We start from the raw sequence: 20,347 nt of genomic DNA on the forward strand, positions 1-20,347 counted from the left end.
CATCAAATCATAGCGGTTACTCGACTGTTCGATAGTCCCCGGGGGCGGGCCGGCAGCCAGTGTGTGCCCAGCTCTGCTCCTGGGGAGCCCCCAGCGCTGCTGTCTGTATCAGAGAGAGCAATGCAGGGTGCCAGGCGGGAGCCGGCTCGCAAGGGGAGTCAGTTTAATAACCAGCTCCCGCCTGCTGCCCCGTGCTGCTGCCTCTGATACGAAGGAGGCAGCATGTGGGGCAGCAGCCCGTCTGCTGGGGGTCCGAACTCCTCACGGACAGAGGTTGCTCTGCGGCAGCAGCCCCTGTTCTCAGGGAGCTCGGACCCGCCACGGACAGGGGATGCTGTCTCGGAGCCACTTTCTGTGCTTGGCTGGCCCATTCTCTCCGCGGACAGAGGCTGCTCCATGGGATGCCAAAACAAACTGCGGTCCCGGGGAGCTTGGACCCCCCCATGGACAGCTGACTTAAAATCTGGCTTCTGCCTGCCCCCTCCCCTTTCTATCAGAGGCAGCAGTACAGAGTGGGGGCAGGCATAGAATCATAGAACCATGGAGCTGGAAGAGACCTCAGAAGGTCAAGTCCTGCCCCCTGCTCTAGGCAGGACCAATCCCAACTAAATCAACCCGGCCAGGGCCTTGTCAAGCCGGGACTTAAACTCCTCTAGGGATGGAGACTCCACTACTTCCCTAGGTAACCCATTCCAGTGCTTCCCCACCCTCCTAGTGAAATAGTTTTTCCTAATATCCAACCTGGTCCTCTCTCACCACAACTTGAGCCCATTGCTCCTTGTTCTGCCATCTGTCACTACTGAGAACAGCCTCTCTCCATCCTCTTTGGAACCTCCCTTCAGGAAGTTGAAGGCTGCTATCAAATCCCCCCTCACTCTTCGCTTCTGCAGACTAAACAGACCCAAGTCCCTCAGCCTCTCCTCATAAGTCATATGCTCCAGCCCCCTAATCATTTTGGTCGCCCTCCGCTGGACCCTCTCCAATGCGTCCACATCCTTTTTGTAGTGGGGGGCCCAGAACTGGACACAATACTCCAGATGTGGCCTCACCAGAGCCGAATAATGGGGAATAATGACATCTCTGGATCTGCTGGCAATGCTCCTCTTAATGCAACCTAATATGCCATTAGCCTTCTTGGCTACAAGGGCGCCCTGTTGACTCATATCCAGCTTCTCATCCACTGCAACCCCCAGGTTCTTTTCTGCAGAACTGCTACTTAAGTGATTGGTCCCCAGCCTGTACCAATGCTTGGGATTCTTCCGTCCCAAGTGCAGGACTCTGCACGTGTCCTTGTTGAACCTCATCAGATTTCTTGTGGCCCAATCCTCCAATTTGTCTAAGTCACTCTGGACCCTGTCTCTACCCTCCAGCATATCTACCTCTCCCCCCAGCTTAGTGTCATCCGCAAACTTGCTGAGGGTGCAATCCATCCCCTCATCCAGATCAGTAATAAAGATATTGAACAAAACCGGTCCTAGAACCGAACCTTGGGGCACTCCGCTAGAAACCAACCGCCATCCTGACATCGAGCCATTGATCAGTACCTGCTGGGCCCGGCCTTCTAGCCATCTTTCTATCCATCTTACCGTCCATTTATCCAATCCACATTCCCTTAACTTGCTGGCAAGAATATTGTGGGAGACCGTATCAAAAGCCTTGCTAAAGTCAAGGTATATCACATCCACTGACTTCCCCATGTCCACCGAGCCAGTTACCTCATCATAGAAGCTAATCAGATTGGTCAGGTACGACTTTCCCTTTGTGAATCCATGCTGACTATTCCTAATCCCTTTCCTCTCATCCAAGTGCCTCAATATGGATTCCTTAAGGATCCCTTCCATGATTTTTCCAGGAACCGAGGTAAGACTGACCGGCCTATAGTTCCCTGGATCATTCTTCTTCCCTTTTCTGAAGATGGGCACTACATTTGCCTTTGTCCAGTCATCCGGGATTTCTCCTGATCTCCACGACTTTTCAAAGATAATGGCCAAAGGCTCCGCAATGACATTTGCCAACTCCCTCAGTACCCTCGGATGCACTAAGTCCGGACCCATGGATTTATGTACGTTTAGCTTTTCTAAATAGTGCCTAACCTGTTCTTTACCCACCACAGGCTGACCATCTTCATCCCATCTTGCATCACTTAGAGCATTAGTGCGGGAGCTGACCTTGTCCGTGAATACAGAGGCAAAGAAAGCATTGAGTACTTCAGCCTTCCCCACATCATCTGTCACTAGGTTACCTCCTTCATCCATTAGGGGCCGCACACCCTCTCTGGTCACCTTCTTCTTGTTAACATGCCAGAGCTCGTGAGGAGCTGGCTCCTGCCTCCCCCCACGTTGTACAGAGGCATCAAGGGGGTGGAATGCTTCTCAGTTAATCGTGTAGTCGTCTACATGTTGCCTCCCCAATCAGAAGCCCACTGGGAGGCCCAGTTCAGAGCCCTGGCCCAGCCAAACCTGATTAGCCAGACTTGAAGGGGGAGGGAGCCTGTCTCCAGGCCCTGACAACCTCCCTCCCATAGCCCTTCCTGCTGTCCTCCTACATGGGACTAGTGGCTCTTGGGGCATCCTTCAGGCCCCTGCTCCACCGGGGGGCTCCAGTCAGCACATGTCTGAGTCAGGCCCCAAGGGAGACTCACCCGCTCTTCCGAGGCTAAGGAACCTCACCGGCATCCTCAGGGGCACTCGCCCAGTGCAGGCGGAACAGCTGGGCCATTCGCTCGCTAGCACGCAGCGCGGGAAGGCTTCGGTAGAATACAGCACCGAAGGCTAAAGCCCCGTCCCTCCTGCTTTCCCGGAGCCCAGCCCAGCTCGAGCAATCCCCTGGCTCAAGCTCTGTCCATCCCTCCATCTGACCTCCTTGGACAGACTTCCAGCAGCCCGCTCTTAGCGCCCACCCCACACACCTTCCCCAGCCTTTGTCCTCCAGCCGGGGCAGTCTGCTCAGCCTGGGGGCAGGAATCTGTCCCTCGGGAGCACTGGCTGCTGCGTGAGTGGCCTTGCCATTGTTGCTCTGGACACACCTGCCTCTCTTCGCCCACTGGGTACAACCCGCACATAGGGTACGGCGGCACATCCCCGACTCACTTCATCCCAGCAGGCCCAGGCCGCATCCCAAGCGTGTTTGGCTGGGCCTGTGCTCTCAGAGCTTGGCTCCCCGTGGCGTTCCCTTGTCGTCTCGCCTCTTTCCCTAGCATCAGGGCAAACATACGCCGTAGGAGCCGGCACCTTTTAGTCTTGGTGGGGGCTGCATCTTAGGAACGCCTTGACTAATTGACCCAACTTGGCATCGCTAACTACCCGGGGCCCTCAGCTGATGCAGTGCGGTTTGGACCAGTTAGTGGAGCACTTGGCTGAACCTCTGCTCACCCTTCCCTATGGCCCTGCCAGGGCCTCTTGTACTATGGCAGGTGTGCTGCTACAGCTGGGGGAAGATCTTTGTGTTGTCAGGGGCAGCTGAGAGTCAGGTCTAGGTTTCCAATTCCCTCGCACTGTGGAGTGTGAGGTCTGCCACTGTCTGCCGGGAGAGCATGAGAGTTACCGGGGCGGGTGCTGGGGTCCCCTTCCCCATGCCAGTGCTGTTTCTGTCCCCTGGGACTCCCGACTTCTGCCGTGACCTTGTGCTTTTGTTCTTTGCCTCCTGGCAGGCTGCGTGCAGTTCCTTGAACAGCCCACTATGGCATTTGTGCGGCTGAATGAGGCTGTCTTCCTGGAATCTGTCCTGGAGGTCCCGATTCCAGTCAGGTTCATCTTTGTCCTGCTGGGACCCAGTCAGGCCAATGTGGATTACCATGAGATTGGACGGTCTATTGCTACCCTCATGTCTGACAAGGTGAGGCACTGGCTAGGGCGGTGGCACAGGGCCAGCAGCCAGGCCCGCTGGACAGGCGAGGGCCGGGGAGTGCTGTGCAGCACAGGTCTTACCGGAGGAGCCAGGCCTGAGGCCGGGACAGTGGCCCAGCACCGAGAGACCAGGACCGATCTCAGGCAGGGACAGGAGGTGCTAAGCTGAGGGGCGGACCCAGAGAGAGGCCTCAGAACCGTGGTGCCAAGGGCAGGGGTCCTCAGAGGCCGCTGGGCCCAAGGGCCTGGTGTGCACGTCCAATGCCCAGTGCAGGGCAGGAGCGAGTCTGCTCTGAAGTGGCAAAGGAGGGTCGATGCTCTCGTGTGCCTGTGCCCAGAGCCAGGCACCAGGAGCGACCAGTGCCCAGGGGGTGCAGGTGGTTATCTGGCCGTAGCTCCTCAGGGCGGGGAAATGGCCAGGCGCGGCAAAGAGAGACAGTTCCAGGCACCTGCTGCAGACACCAAGGGGCAGAGGAGAGAGACTGGAACCTTCCTGGACCAGCTCTTGGGGCCCAGCAGGAGCGTGTCCACAGGAAACTGTCTATCCTCAGCCGATGGGCGTCAGCACAGGCTCCTGAGCCGCATGGCACGCAGTGTCATGAACCAAGAGACCCCATCCAGAGGAGCCCTGGGGGTCTGCTGGCTATTGCTCAGAGGGACGGGCTGGGAATGGGAGTGGCTGGAGGGGAGCTTGGCCCTGCCCTGCGCTCAGCACAGCAGGCGGCTCCGTGGCAACCGAGGGCTCCCCGCAGAAAGGCCGCCTGGAGCGAGGTGCATGGGTCTCAGCTGAGACAGGCAGGACAGCCTGAGCCCAGGAGCTGTCTGCTCTGACTGCGGCTTTGCACTCCCTTGGCGGCGGCCTGGGCTGGGGGGGACGGTAGGTGAGGCCGCCCGCCCGCCCAGGCGTGTGAGGAGCAGCTAGGTAGTGCTGGAGCTTTGGCCGTGCCAAGGGCGAAGGGCCAAGCTAGCCTGGCAAGGGTGGGAGGGTGCAGTGCCGTGAGTCTGTGGGTGCAGAGAGCTCGGCTGCCCCGGCCTCCGCACGAGTTCTGGGTCTGTCCCGATCCCCGATCCCTCTCGCTGCAGACGCGCTCTGCGGGAGGGCAGTGCCTCAGCTGTCAGCCCTCACGGAACCCCTGCCTCCATGGTTAATGGGCCTTTCTTCCTTGCACCGCCCCCCCTTCTCACGCGAGGCCGGCATCGCACCAGCTGCCAGGGCGCTGGCCAGAGGGGACAGTCAGGCGGGGCTGGCTGGGGCGCTCCGCTGCAGGAGGAAGCACAGCACGCTCCCAGCCTTTCCTGCAGGCTGCCGCCCTAGGCCACAGGGAGATGAAAGGGGCTAGCTGGGACGCTCCCCCTCCACCGATCTGGGACTGCCCCAGCCCTGGCACGCCCCCAGCACCACTTAGGGAGGGGAGAAGGGGCTGAGCCTCCCCGCTCCCAGTTCCTACCTACGCTGCCAGTTGCTCAGGAAGCAGCATCCCTGCATCCTCTCCCTCCAGGCTGGTGAGGTGGGGGGGGAGGGAGTGAGTGACCTACGCCGGGGGCTTTCCTCTCGCTCCCTGGCAGTGCGAGAAGAGGATCAGCAAACCACAGTGGGGGGGGGGAGGGGCTTTGGTCCCCCTGCCCTCCCTAAAGGGCACCCTTCCCCCCATTCTTCCCCACTCCCCAGCACCTTGCCCTGGCTCCTGCACCCCCGATTGCCCCCCCAATCCTCTGCCCTGAGCCTCTCCCCACACACCCCGAACCTGGCCCCTGCATCCCCCATCACACACACCCAATCCTCTGCCCTGAGCCCACTCACACATGTCCCAAGCCCCTGCTCTGAGCCCCCTGCACCCCACCCCACCCGGAAGTTTCTTCCAGGTACTGTTGGACTGCCCCACTTGGGGGCAGAACTGGACACACACTCCAGATAAGGCCTCACCAGAGCCGAATAAAGGGGAATAATCACTTCTCTGGATTTGCTGGCAATGCTCCTCTTAATGCACCCTAATATGCCATTAGCCTTCTTGGCTACAAGGGCGCCCTGTTGACTCATATGCAGCTTCTCATCCACTGTAACCCCCAGGTCCTTTCTGCTGACCTGCTACTTAGCCAGTGGGTCCCCAGCCTGTACCAATGCTTGGGATTCTTCGTCCCAAGTGCAGGACTCTGCACTTGTCCTTGTTGAACCTCATCAGATTTCTTGTGGCCCAATCCTCCAATGTGTCTAGGTCACTCTGGACCCTATCTCTGCCCTTCAGCGTATCTACCTCTCCCACAAGTTCACGGTCATCCACAGATTTGCTGAGGGTGCAATCCATCCCCTCATCCAGGTCATTAATACAAATGTGGAACAGAATTGGCCCTAGAACCAGTCCTTGGGGTACTCTGCTAGAAACCGACCGCCATCCTGACATCGAGCCATTGATCAGTACCCGCTGGGCCCGGCAGTCTAGCCAGCTTTCTATCCATCTTACCGTCCATTTATCCAATCCACATTCCCTTAACTTGCTGGCCAGAATATTGTGGGAGACCGTATCAAAAGCCTTGCTAAAGTCAAGGTCTAGCCCTATCTCATAGAGCTGGAAGGTACCTCAAGAGGTAATGAAATCAGGTCCAGTCCCCTGCACTCACGGCAGGACCAAGTACTAACCCTGACAGACTTGCTCCACATCCCTACGTGGCCTTCTCCAGGATTGAGCTCACAACCCTGGGTTGAGCAGGCCAATGCTCAAACTACTGAGCTATTACTCTGCTGACAGCCCCATGTCCACAGAGCCAGTTACCTCATCATAGAAGCGAATGAGATTGGTCAGGTAGGCCTTCCCTTTGTGAATCCATGTTGTCTGTTCCTGATCACTTTCCTCTCCTCCAAGTGCCTCAAAATGGATTCCTTGAGGATCCTCTCCATGATTTTTCCAGGGACTGAGTTAAGGCTGACCGGTCTGTAGTTCCCTGCATTGACCATCTTCCCTTTTTAAAAGATGGGCACTACACTTGCCTTTTCCAGTTGTCCAGGACCTCTCCCGATCTCCACGACTTTTCAAAGACAATGGCCAAAGGCTCTGCAATGACATTTGCCGACTCCCGCAGAACCCTCGGATGCACTAGATCTGAACCCAAGGACTTGTGTATGTCTAGCTTTTCCAAATAGTTCCTAACCTGTTCTTTCTCCACTGAGGGCTGCCCAGCTCCTTCCCCTACTGCGTTGCCTAGTGCATTTGTCTTGGAGCTGACCTGGTCTGTGAAGACAGAGGCAAAGAAAGCATTGAGTACCTCAGCTTTTCCCACATCTGTCACTAGGTTACCTCCTTCATGATGGGGGACTTCAACTATCCAGACATATGTTGGGAAACTAACACAGCGGGGCACAGGCTATCCAATAAGTTTCTGGACTGCATTGGAGACAACTTTCTGTTTCAGAAGGTTGAAAAAGCTACCAGAGGAGAAGCTGTTCTGGATTTGATTTTAACAAATAGGGAGGAACTAGTTGAGAACTTGAAAGTGGAAGACAGTATGGGGGACAGTGATCATGAAATAATAGAGTTCATGATCTTAAGGAAAGGTAGAAGGGAGACCAGCACAATTGAGGTAATGGATTTCAGGAAGGCAGATTTTGATAAGCTCAGAGAACTTGTAGGTAAGGTCCCATGGGAAGCAAGACTGAAGGGAAAAACAACTGAGGAGAGTTGGAAGTATTTCAAAGGGACGTTGTTAAGGGCCCAAAAGCAAACAATTCCACTGTGTAGGAAAGATAGAAAATATGGCAAAAGACCAGCTTGGCTTAAAAGGAGATCTTGCATGATCTCAAAATAAAAAAGGAGTCCTATAAAAAATGGAAACTAGGACAAATAACAAAGGATGAATATAGGCAAGCAACACGGGAATGCAGGGGCAAGATTAGAAAGGCAAAGGCACAAAATGAGATCAAACTAGCTACAGGCATAAAGGGAAACAAGAAAACCTTTTATAAATACATTAGAAGCAAGAGGAAGACCAAGGACAGGGTAGGCCAACTGCTTAGTGAGGAGGGAGAAGCAGTAACAGGAAACTTGGAAATGGCGGAGATGCTCAATGACTTCTTTGTTTCGGTCTTCACCGAGAAGTCTGGAGGTGTGCCTAACGTAGTGAATACAAGCAGAGAGAGGGTAAGTTTAGAAGATAGGATACACAAAGAACAAGTTAAAAATCACTTAGGAAAGTTAGATGTCAGCAAGTCACCAGGTCCTGATGAAATGCATCCCAGGGTACTCAAGGAGCTGATAGAGGAGGTATCTGAGCCTTTAGCTATGATCTTTGAAAAATCATGGAAGACAGGGGAAATTCCAGAAGACTGGAAAAGGGCAAATATTGTGCCCATCTATAAAAAGGGGAATAAGAACAACCCAGGAAACTACAGACTGGGCAGTTTAACGTCTGTCCCAGGGAAGATAATGGAGCAGGTAATTAAGGAAATCATATGCAAACACTTGGAAGGTAATCAAGTGATAGGGAATAGCCAGCATGGGTTTGTGAAGAACAAGTCATGCCAAACTAATCTGATAGCTTTCTTTGATAGGATAACGAGCCTTGTGGATAAGGGAGAAGCGGTGGATGTCATATACCTAGACTTTAGTAAGGCATTTGATACGGTCTCACATGATATTCTTATTGATAAACTAGGCAAATATAACTTAGATAGGGCCACGATAAGGTGGGTGCATAATTGGCTGGATAACTGTAGTCAGAGAGTTGTTGTTAACGGTGCTAAATCCTGCTGGAAAGGGATAACACGTGGAGTTCCGCAAGGGTCTGTTTTGGGACCCGTACAGTTCAATATCTTCATCAATGATGTAGATATTGGGATAGAGAGTACGCTTATTAAGTTTGCAGATGATACCAAACTGGGTGGGGTTGCGACTTCTTTGGAGGATAGGGACATAATTCAAAATGACCTTAGCAAGTTAGAGAAATGGTCAGAGGTAAACAGGATGAGGTTTAATAAAGAGAAATGCAAAGTGCTCCACTTAGGAAGGAACAATCAGTTCCACACATACAAGATGGGAAGCGACTGTCTAGGAAGGAGCATGGCGGAAAGGGATCTAGGGGTCATAGTGGACCACAAGTTGAATATGAGTCAACAGTGTGATGCTGTTGCAAAAAAAGCAAATATGATTCTAGGTTGTATCAACAGGTGTGTTGTAAGCAAAACTCGTGAAGTCATTCTGCCGCTCTACTCTGTGCTAGTTAGGCCTCAGCTGGAGTACTGTGTCCAGTTCTGGGCGCCACATTTCAAGAAAGATGTGGAGAAATTGGAAAGGGTACAGAGAAGAGCAACAAGAATGATTAAAGGTCTAGAGAACATGACCTATGAAGCCAGGCTTCATGAACTGGGCTTGTTTAGTTTGGAAAAAAGAAGATTAAGGGGGGACATGATAGCGGTTTTCAAATATCTAAAAGGGTGTCACAAGGAGGAAGGAGAAAATTTGTTGGTCTTGGTTTCTGAGGACAGGACAAGGAGTAATGGGCTTAAAGTGCAGCAGGGGAGGTTTAGATTGGACATTAGGAAAAAATTCCTAACTGTCAGGGTGGTCAAATATTGGAATAAATTGCCAAGGGAGGTGGTGGAATCTCCCTCTCTGGAGATATTTAAGAACAGGTTAGATAGACATCTGTCAGGGATGGTGTAGACGGAGCTTGGTCCTGCCTTGAGGGCGGGGGGCTGGACTCGATGACCTCTCGAGGTCCCTTCCAGTCCTATGATTCTATGATTCATCCAGTAAGGGCCACACACCCTCTGATCACCCTCTTCTTGCTCACCTGCCTGTAGAAACCTTTCTTGTTGCCCTTCACATCCCTTGCTAGCTGCCATTCCGATTGGGCTTTTGCCTTCCTGCTGACTCCCCTGCCTGCTTGAGCAATATATTCATACTCCTCCCTAGTCCCTGCTGGTCTGATCCAACACAGTGTGGAGATGCGATCCCAGGGAGATGGGATCTGATGTCGCAAGGATGCTGGAGCGGGTTGGGAGTGGCAGTGGAGCAGGTGCTGTGCTCCTGCGGTAGCAGGCTGCTGGTGTCTCTGGGTTGGCTGAGCCCCCGTCTCTTTCTCAGCTTTTCCACGAGGCCGCGTACATGGCCGACGACCGCCAGGACCTCCTCAACGCCATCAACGAATTCCTGGACTGCAGCATTGTCATCCCCCCGTCAGAAGTGGAGGGGAAAGACTTGCTCAGGTCTATCGCTACCTTCCAGAAAGAGCTGCTGAGGAAGAGGAAGGAGAGGGAACAGAAGTCCGCGAGGGAAGGAATTGTCCAGGAAGCTAAAGGTCTCTTCACTCTGCTTTGGGCAGATAATGAGGTGACACCAGTGTCTCCGTCTGCCCAGGGTGGGTGCAGTGGGGGCTGTAGCTAGGGACCCTGTGTGCCTCTGCTTTGCCCATGACAAGTGAGGACAGCTGGTGGAGTGCACCGGGGCTGAGTCCTGCAACAGAGATGGGCGTGTGGGAGGCCCAGGGGACAGAGCACGGCTGTAGCAATGAGACACCCAGACGGGGGAGCGCAGCTGGGGTGGAGCAGGCCCAGGGAGGCATAGCTTGGCTGGAGGGGAAGTTAGGTCCAGGGGTGGAGGCACGGAGGTTGGGAGGTCCAGGGAGCAAAGCATGGCCATGGGGCTGTCAGGCCTGGGGAGGTAGTACAAATTGTGAGGGGCGGAGCATGGCCATAGGGAGGTGGAGCAAGTTGTGGAGGGCGGAGCATGGCCCTGGAGGTGGAGCATGGCTGTGGGGGTGGCGCAAGTTGTGGGTAGTGGAACGTGGCCGTGGGGTTGGCAGGCCTGGGGAGGTGGTGCAAGCTGTGGAGGGCAGAGCGTGGCCGTGGGGGTGGCAGGTCCGGAGAGGTGGTGCAAGTTGTGGAGGTGGAGCATGGCTCTGGGAGTGGCGCAAGTTGTGGGGGTGGAGCGTGGCCATGGGGGTGGCAGGCCCAGGGAGGTGGTGCAAGTTGTGGAGGTGGAGTGTGGTGGTGGGGGTGACAGGCCCGGGGAGGTGGCACAAGTTGTGGGGGGCGGAGCGTGGCCAGTCTGGGGAGGTGATGCAAGTTGTGGGGGCGGAGCATGGCCGTGGGGGTGGGATGCCCGGGGAGGTGGTGCAAGTTGTGGGGGAGGAGCGTGGCCGGGGGGGTGGCAGGCCTGGGGAGGTGGCGCAAGTTGTGGCGGTGGAGCATGGCCGTGGGGTGGCAGGCCCAGGAGGTGGCGCAAGTCGTGGCGGTGGAGTGTAACCGTGGGGGTGGCAGGCCTGGGGAGGTGTTGCAAGTCGTGGCGGTGGAGCGTGGCCGTGGGGGTGGCAGGCCTGGGGAGGTGGTGCAAGTCGTGGCGGTGGAGCGTGGCCGTGGGGGTGGCAGGCCCGGGAGGTAGCGCAAGTCGTGGCGGTGGAGCGTGGCCGTGGGGGTGGCAGGCCTGGGGAGGTGGCGCAAGTCGTGGCGGTGGAGTGTGGCCGTGGGGGTGGCAGGCCCGGGGAGGTGGTGCAAGTCGTGGGGGCGGAGCGTGGCCGTGGGGGTGGTGAGCCCGGCAGCGAGGTTTGGCTGGGGAAGCCTGGGGTGGAAGGAGGCAGGGGAGCTGTTGCCCAGCTGGCCTGTTCTGTGAAAGTTGGCCCGTGTCCCGAGGCGGGGGGGTCTCCTTCCCGCGTGCCGGTTGTAACCACCATGCACCGCGCCCCTGCAGAGCTGTGTGAAGTGAAGGCGGAGGAGGAAGAGGAGGGGGATGCTGAGGACGACCCTTTGAGGCGGACCGGCATTTGTTTTGGAGGTCTGGTTCGGGACATAAAGCGCAGGTACCCCAAATATCTCAGTGACCTCAGAGACGCCTTGCACAGCCAGTGCCTTGCGGCCGTTCTCTTCATCTACTTTGCTGCTCTCTCTCCTGCCATCACCTTCGGGGGACTCCTAGGTAACGGGCCTGCTTTCTGTCTGCTCTTTGCACAAACTAGCCGGGCTGGACTGGGGGGCGCTGGCGCTGCCTGCCCGGCCTCAGGGCTTGAACGCTGCTCGCTCCTGGGGCTTTTCCGCTCTCCCTGTACCAGCCTCTTCTGCTCCCGATGGGCCTGGGGCTCTTTTCTGAGCAGCCTGCGGGGTGTCCGAGGGCAGATCCCAGGGTGCTCGCAGCCAAGCACGAGAGCTCTCCCGTCTCCCGCCTGTGCCAGAGCGACGCTTGGGGCTCCGTGCTCTCCGCAGGGCTGCCTGTCACACCCACCTTGTTCTCGCTCTAGGAGAGAAGACAGAGGGTCTCATGGGGGTCTCGGAGCTGATCATCTCCACGTCAGTGCTGGGGATCCTGTTCTCCCTGCTGGGGGCTCAGCCGCTCCTTGTCATTGGTTTCTCGGGGCCCCTTCTGGTGTTTGAAGAAGCTTTTTTCAAGGTACTTGTAAGCCACCAGGTCACGCAGCCCCGTGCTTCCTCTCCCGCTGCTATGCTGCACTGGCCTTGCTTTGTCTGATTGGCGGGGTGAGCAGCGCTCCCCTGTGCCGGCAGAGGGGCTCCCAAATGTGTGGGCAGACCTTCAGGGGCACCTCAGGCTGCCACCATTGCCCAGTGCACCCTGTGCTGGCCCTGTCCTCTTGTCGTCCTGCCAGCCCCACCTCCTCTCACCATGGGCCTCTGCTGAGTCTGTCCAGGACGGGCTTGTGTTAGTGCTCCGCAGTGCTAGCACCAACAGGCTGACCCGCCCAAACCCAGCCCTGCTCTACCGTGCCTTGGGGAGGGCCCGGACGTGCAGACCATGCTCCTTTTCTTCTCCGCTCTTGGGGGAAGAATTGTCCAGTGTCCGCTACTCACATCCCATGCCATCCAGCGCGGCCCCTCTGGGAGTGACAGAGCCCTCGCCGCCGCCTTCAGGGCTGAGGGGGCAGGTGGTTATTGGTGCTGCCTCTTGCTTATCCTGCAGTTATGGTCAGGGAGGGTCTGTGCCAGCCAACTTGGAAATCTCATTCTTATGCATCTCTGCTGTGGGAAGGAAAATGTCTCTCAGGGTCCCCCTCTCCGGAGGTCCAGTGGTACTTCTGGTCACGCTCAGGGTCCCCCTCTCCGGAGGTCCAGTGGTACTTCTGGTCACGCTCAGGGTCCCCCTCTCTGGAGGTCCAGTGGTACTTCTGGTCACGCTCAGGGTCCCCCTCTCCGGAGGTCCAGTGGTACTTCTGGTCACGCTCAGGGTCCCCCTCTCCGGAGGTCCAGTGGTACTTCTGGTCACGCTCAGGGTCCCCCTCTCTGGAGGTCCAGTGGTACTTCTGGTCACGCTCAGGGTCCCCCTCTCCGGAGGTCCAGTGGTACTTCTGGTCACGCTCAGGGTCCCCCTCTCCGGAGGTCCAGTGGTACTTCTGGTCACGCTCAGGGTCCCCCTCTCCGGAGGTCCAGTGGTACTTCTGGTCACGCTCAGGGTCCCCCTCTCCGGAGGTCCAGTGGTACTTCTGGTCACGCTCAGGGTCCCCCTCTCCGGAGGTCCAGTGGTACTTCTGGTCACGCTCAGGGTCCCCCTCTCCGGAGGTCCAGTGGTACTTCTGGTCACGCTCAGGGTCCCCCTCTCCGGAGGTCCAGTGGTACTTCTGGTCACGCTCAGGGTCCCCCTCTCCGGAGGTCCAGTGGTACTTCTGGTCACGCTCAGGGTCCCCCTCTCCGGAGGTCCAGTGGTACTTCTGGTCACGCTCAGGGTCCCCCTCTCTGGAGGTCCAGTGGTACTTCTGGTCACGCTCAGGGTCCCCCTCTCTGGAGGTCCAGTGGTACTTCTGGTCACGCTCAGGGTCCCCCTCTCCGGAGGTCCAGTGGTACTTCTGGTCACGCTCAGGGTCCCCCTCTCCGGAGGTCCAGTGGTACTTCTGGTCACGCTCAGGGTCCCCCTCTCTGGAGGTCCAGTGGTACTTCTGGTCACGCTCAGGGTCCCCCTCTCCGGAGGTCCAGTGGTACTTCTGGTCACGCTCAGGGTCCCCCTCTCCGGAGGTCCAGTGGTACTTCTGGTCACGCTCAGGGTCCCCCTCTCCGGAGGTCCAGTGGTACTTCTGGTCACGCTCAGGGTCCCCCTCTCTGGAGGTCCAGTGGTACTTCTGGTCACGCTCAGGGTCCCCCTCTCTGGAGGTCCAGTGGTACTTCTGGTCACGCTCAGGGTCCCCCTCTCTGGAGGTCCAGTGGTACTTCTGGTCACGCTCAGGGTCCCCCTCTCTGGAGGTCCAGTGGTACTTCTGGTCACGCTTCCGTCCGCTGCTGGGGCATCTGGTTTCAAGTGCTGCCTCTCACGACTCCGTTCCCTTGTCACAGTCTTCCATCTTTGCCACCTGAGCTCCTTCGCACGTCCCTGTGGGAGCTTCCCATTCTGCTTCAGTTGTGTATTTGCATGTTATCCGTGGTCTCCCCTGTTCCCTCTGGTCCTGGCACTCTGTTTGTTACCACGTGGCCTGTCGAGTCATGTCATTTGAGTCGTTTCTCCACGTGTCCTAGCCAGCTCCATGTTTGTTCTATAACTTCCTGTCCTATTGGTTTCTGTTCCATTCTCTCTGAGTTGTTCACTGGTGATTTTTTTCTGGCCCTCTGTATTGAGTGTTTCATAAAGAGCTGCTTCAGGCTGTGTCTGTGCTACAACATTAGGTTGAATTCATTAAGGTCGACTTGCATGTCCGCACGGGGTGCATGAGGTCGACAGAGTGTGTCCCCAGGAGCATGGCTACCCTGGACCTTGACAGTGGTGCACTGTGAAGCGGAGATAAAATTTCTCAATGTCTTAAATGATTGCTTCTTGGAGCAGCTGGTACAGCAACCCACAAGGGGAGAGGCAATTCTTGATTTAGTCCTGAGTGGAGTGCAGGATCAGGTGCAGGAGATAACCGTTACAGGACCGCTTGGGAATAGTGACCATAATATAATAACATTTAACATTCCTGGGGTGGGAAGAACACCTCAGCAGTCCAGCACTCTGGCATTTAATTTCAAAAAGGGGAATTACACAAAAATGAGGAGATTAGTTAAACAGAAATTAAAAGGCACAGTGACTAGAGCCAAATCCCTGAAAGCTGCATGGAAACTTTTTAAAGACACCATAATAGAGGCCCAACTTAAATGTATACCCCAAATTAAAAAGCATAGCAAGAGACCTAAAAAAGAGTCACCGTGGCTTAACCACCATGTAAAAGAAGCAGTGAGGGACAAAAAGGTATCTTTTAAAAAGTAGAAGTCCAATCCTAGCGAGATAAATAGAAAGGAACATAAACACTGTCAAATCAAGTGTAAACATGTAATAAGAAAAGCAAAAAAAGATTTTGAGGAACAGCTAACCAAAAACTCAAAAAGAAATAACAAAATGTTTTTAAGTACATTAGAAGCAGGAAGCCTGCTACAAAACCTGTGGGTCTCCTAGATGATCGAGCTATAAAAGGAGCAATCAAGGACGATAAAGCCATTGCAGAGAAACTAAATGATTTCTTTGCTTCAGTCTTCACGGCTGAGGACGTTGGGGAGATGCCTGAATCTGCACCGTCCTTTGTGGGTGATGAATCTGAGGAACTGTCCTGGATTGAAGTGTCATTAGAGGTGGTTTCGGAACAAATAGAAAAACTTAATGTTAACAAATCTCCGAGACCGGATGGGTTCTAAAAGAACTCAAATGGGAAATTGCTGAGCTATTATCTGTGGTTTGTAACCTATCCTTTAAATCGGCTTCCGTACCTAATGACTGGAAGGTAGCCAACGTGACACCAATATTTAAAAGGGCTGTAGAGGCAATCCTGGCAATTACAGACCGGTAAGTCTAACTTCAGTACCGGGTAAATTAGTCGAAACAATAGTAAAGAATAAAATTGTGAAACATGTAGAAGAACATAATTTGTTGGACAAAAGTCAGCATGGTTTCTGTAAAGAGAAATCCTGTCTTACTAATCTGTTAGAGTTCTTTGAAGGGGTTAACAAACATGCGGACAAGTGGGATCCAGTAGATGTAGTATACTTGGATTTTCAGAAAGCCTTTGACAAGGTCCCTCACCAAAGGCTCTTGTGTAAATTACATGGCCATGGGATAAGAGGGAAGGTCCTTTCTTGGATTGAGAACTGGTTAAAAGACAGGAAACAAAGGGTAGGAATAAATGGTAAATTTTCAGATTGGAGAGGGGTAACTAGTGGTGTACCCCAAGGGTCAGTCCTGGGACCAATCCTTTTCAACTTATTCATAAATGATCTGGAGAAAGGGGTAAGCAGTGAGGTGGTAAAGTTTGCAGATGATACCAAACTGTTTAGGATAGTCAAGACAGAAGCAGACTGTGAGGGACTCCAAGAAGATCTCACCAAACCGAGTGATTGGGCAACAAAATGGCAAATGAAATTTAATGTGGATAAGTGTAAAGTAATGCACATCGGGAAAAATAACCCCAACTATACGTACAGTATGATGGGGGCTAATTTGGCTACGACAAATCAGGAAAGAGATCTTGGAGTTATCGTGGACAGTTCTCTGAAAACTTCCACACAGAGTGCAGCGGCGGTCAAAAAGGCAAATAGGATGCTAGGAATTATTAGGAAAGGGATAGAAAATAAGACCCAGAATATCTTACTGCCCCTGTATAAAACTATGGTACGCCCACATCTTGAATACTGTGTACAGATGTGGTCTCCTCACCTCAAAAAAGATATTTTGGCCTTGGAAAGGGTTCAGAAAAGGGCAACTAAAATGATTAGGGGTTTGGAACGGGTCCCATATGAGGAGAGGCTAAAGCGACTGGGACTTTTCAGTTTAGAAAAGAGGAGACTGAGGGGGGATATGATAGAGGTATATAAAATCATGAGTGGTGTGGAGAGGGCGGATAAAGAAAAGTTATTTATTAGTTCCCTAAATAGAAGAACTAGAGGACACCAAATGAAATTAATGGGTAGCAGGTTTAAAACTAATAAAAGAAAGTTCTTCTTCACACAGCGTGTAGTCAACCTGTGGAACTCCTTGCCAGAGGAGGCTGCGAAGGTTAGGACTATAATAGAGTTTAAAGAGAAGCTAGATAATTTCATGGAGGTTAGGTCCATAAAAGGCTATTAGCCAGGGGATAAAATGGTGTCCCTGGCCTCTGTCTGTCAGAGGCTGGAGAGGGATGGCAGGAGTCAAATCGCTTGATCATTGTCTTCGGTCCACCCTCTCTGGGGCACCTGGTGCTGGCCACTGTCGGTAGACAGGATACTGGGCTAGATGGACCTTTGGTCTGACCCAGTACGGCCGTTCTTATGTTCTTATGGGGGTAGCTAGCCCACGGTTCCTGCCACCCCTTGGCATTCCGGGTCAGACTCCCAGTGCCTGATGGACTAGAACGTTGCGGTACGTGGCTCTGGGTACGTCATCAGCCTCCCATAATGCACTTATGTCCTCCCTCCCTGCTAGACAGCAACAGCAAACAGTTCTTCTCTGGCTATCCATGCAGATGCCATAGCACAAGCCCCGCTCAGCTTCAAACTGCAGTGGCAAGCATTGCAAACACCGCGCTAAGCACCCACTAGGCAGGTACAAGACAGAGGTCTGCATGGTGCAGCTGGACTCGGCTTGGTGGCAAGCATAGTAAGCCACAGGTTGGGGTTCTTGCACTTTCTGTCTAAATTCCAAGTTTAGTCTAAGGCCTGCTCTACACTACAATCTTAGGCTGAAGTTGTCTCCACGTTTCAGCACTACATAATAAGATCAAGTTGATAATTGTATTAAATATTTGAAGTTGAATGTGGAAGGCAAGATTTTAGTTTTTTCAGTTACAAAACTTGTCTGGCTTTTATTATTCTGGCTTTGAAGTCCTCATCTGCTCCACTTGTACATACAGCGCTACCAAGATGTGTGAAGTATCAGAGGGGGAGCCGTTAGTCTGAATCTGCAAAAGCGGCGAGGAGTCCTGTGGCACCTTATACAATATCCGAAGTGTTGGAGCAAAAGCTTTCGTGGGCAAAGACCCACTTGGTCAGATGCATGTCAAGCACCTGACGAAGTGGGTCTTTGTCCACGAAAGCTTATGTTCCAACACGCCGTTCAAGATGTGAGAAACATCCAAACGCCTTTCTCAGGCCCAGAATGTCTCGTTAGATCAACACCTAAGACACACTCTGGTTTTAGCTTTCACTGAGTTGCTCTTGAATGCTCCCAGCTGTGCAGAGGGCTAGAGACAGTGTGTTTTGGCTGGCATGTCTCTAAGGGTATGGGGTAGCAATGAGATGTCATCTGCAAAGTCCAGGTTCTCTAACTTGGGTGTGACAAACCACCAATGGCCTGGTAGCACTTTATAGACTAACAAAACATGTAGATGGCATCATGAGCCCTCTTCTTCAGATGACCGGCCGTGCCCACGAAAGCTCATGATCTCATCTACGTGTTTTGTTAGTCTATAATGTGCTGCCAGACCATTGGTTGTTTCTTCTGTAAGGGTACATCTACATTTACTCCCTAGTTCAGACTAGGGATGCAAATGTAGGTGACCAAAATTGTTAATGAAGCAGGATTTAAATATCCCGCGCTTCATTAGCAAGATCTCGCTGGGCGCACTACTCAGAATCAGCTGATTCAAACCAGGAAGTGCGCACTGGGACGCGGTAGTTCAAACCAAAGCCCTTGGTCATTTTTTGAGGAGTAACGTTAGTTTGAACTAAGAGCTTTGGTTCGAACTACCGTGTCCCGGCGCGCACTTCCTGGTTCGAATCAGCTGATTCAGACTAGCGCGCCCGGCGAGATCTTGCTAATGAAGCGCGGGATATTTAAATCCCTGCTTCATTAGCAATTTTGGTCTCCTACATTTGCATCCCTAGTCCAAACTAGGGAGCAAATGTATACGTACCCTAACAGACTAACTCGGCTACCCCCTGAAGCTTGGGTGTGGCAGTCCGTTGTATGCCCCTGGCTTGTTCTGTGGTCTCTCTTCTCACCCAGCCCACGCCAGGAAGGAGCTTGTGGGTGCCCCAGGGCATCTCTGTCAGATGCCTGTAGTAACCCGAGTGGCTGAGTCAGTTGTGTATTACTTGAGAAGTTGTATTGTGACACAAGCTCTGAATAAACATTTCGGGGGATTCCACAGTAGCAAAGCAATTTCCCCAGACTTGAGTCCCCAGTCTCTATGGCGTTTTGGAAATCCATGCTTGTCACGCCCATGTGGCTGACAGTTCTGCCATGATCTGCAGTGGGCGTGGATTTTGGAAGGGCTGAGGCCTCTGGGAGTTCTTTGTGCCCCTCTCAAGGAGGGAGAAGCAGTCTCTGTGGTGTGTTTTTCCCAGGTGCTTGAGTGGGGTTGTCTGTCGTGGTTCCCAGCCGCAGTAGCCAGGCCTTTGTAGAGTGGAGCATGTTTGCAGTTTGGGGCTGGAGCGTGTGGTGTTTTGACTGAGGTGGTATCCACAGCACAGTGTCCTTTGCATTGCCTAGCAGAGGGAATTGTTCTAGGTCTGTTCAGCTGGTATTGGTGGGGAGAGCAGAGTCCTACAGGCCGGGGATATCTGCTTTATGTCCACGGATATCTGCATGCACAGATATGGATCCAGATAGCCGCTTTACATCCATGGGTAGCAGCACCCGCAGACGTGGATCCAGATAGCCGCTTTACATCCATGGGTAGCAGCACCCGCAGACGTGGATCCAGATAGTCGCTTTAGAGCCGCGGGTAGCAGCACCTGCAGACGTGTATCCAGATAGTCGCTTTACATCCATGGGTAGCAGCACCCGCAGACGTGGATCCAGATAGTCGCTTTACATCCATGGGTAGCAGCACCCGCAGACGTGGATCCAGATTGTCGCTTTAGAGCCGCGGGTAGCAGCATCCGCAGACGTGGATCCAGATTGTCGCTTTAGAGCCGCGGGTAGCAGCACCCGCAGACGTGGATCCAGATTGTCGCTTTAGAGCCGCGGGTAGCAGCACCCGCAGACGTGGATCCAGATAGTCGCTTTAGAGCCGCGGGTAGCAGCACCCGCAGACGTGGATCCAGATAGCCGCTTTACATCTGCGGGTAGCAGCACCCGCAGACGTGGATCCAGATAGCCGCCTTATAGCCGCGGGTAGCAGCACCCGCAGACGTGGATCCAGGTAGCCGCTTTACATCCATGGGTAGCAGCACCCGCAGACGTGGATCCAGATAGCCGCTTTACATCCGCAGGTAGCAGCACCCGCAGACGTGGATCCAGATAGTCGCTTTAGAGCCGCGGGTAGCAGCACCCGCAGACGTGGATCCAGATAGCCGCTCTACATCCATGGGTAGCAGCACCCGCAGACGTGGATCCAGATAGCCGCTTTATAGCCACGGGTAGCAGCACCCGCAGACGTGGATCCAGATAGCCGCTTTACATCCATGGGTAGCAGCACCCGCAGACGTGGATCCAGATAGCCGCCTTATAGCCGCGGGTAGCAGCACCCGCAGACGTGGATCCAGATAGTCGCTTTAGAGCCGCGGGTAGCAGCACCCGCAGACGTGGATCCAGATAGCCGCTTTACATCCATGGGTAACAGCACCCGCAGACGTGGATCCAGATAGCCGCTTTACATCCGCAGGTAGCAGCACCCGCAGACGTGGATCCAGATAG

The 20,347-nt window shown here is 54.0% G+C and overlaps 1 protein-coding gene across 6 annotated transcripts in view; it reads left to right on the top strand.

Moving 5' to 3' along the window:
* The window catches only part of SLC4A3 (solute carrier family 4 member 3), a 112,710-nt gene that overhangs the window by 73,794 nt on the left and 18,569 nt on the right, over nucleotides 1-20,347 (top strand). For all 6 annotated transcript variants that reach the window (XM_075914453.1, XM_075914456.1, XM_075914455.1 and 3 more), the window contains 4 exons: nucleotides 3,650-3,834; nucleotides 9,920-10,133; nucleotides 11,522-11,746; nucleotides 12,066-12,214. In XM_075914453.1, the coding sequence (XP_075770568.1) occupies nucleotides 3,650-3,834; nucleotides 9,920-10,133; nucleotides 11,522-11,746; nucleotides 12,066-12,214 (773 nt within the window). The remainder of the gene's footprint in view (nucleotides 1-3,649; nucleotides 3,835-9,919; nucleotides 10,134-11,521; nucleotides 11,747-12,065; nucleotides 12,215-20,347) is intronic.

The sequence above is a fragment of the Pelodiscus sinensis genome, unplaced genomic scaffold (assembly GCF_049634645.1).
Source record: "Pelodiscus sinensis isolate JC-2024 unplaced genomic scaffold, ASM4963464v1 ctg77, whole genome shotgun sequence".
NCBI lineage: Eukaryota > Metazoa > Chordata > Testudines > Trionychidae > Pelodiscus > Pelodiscus sinensis.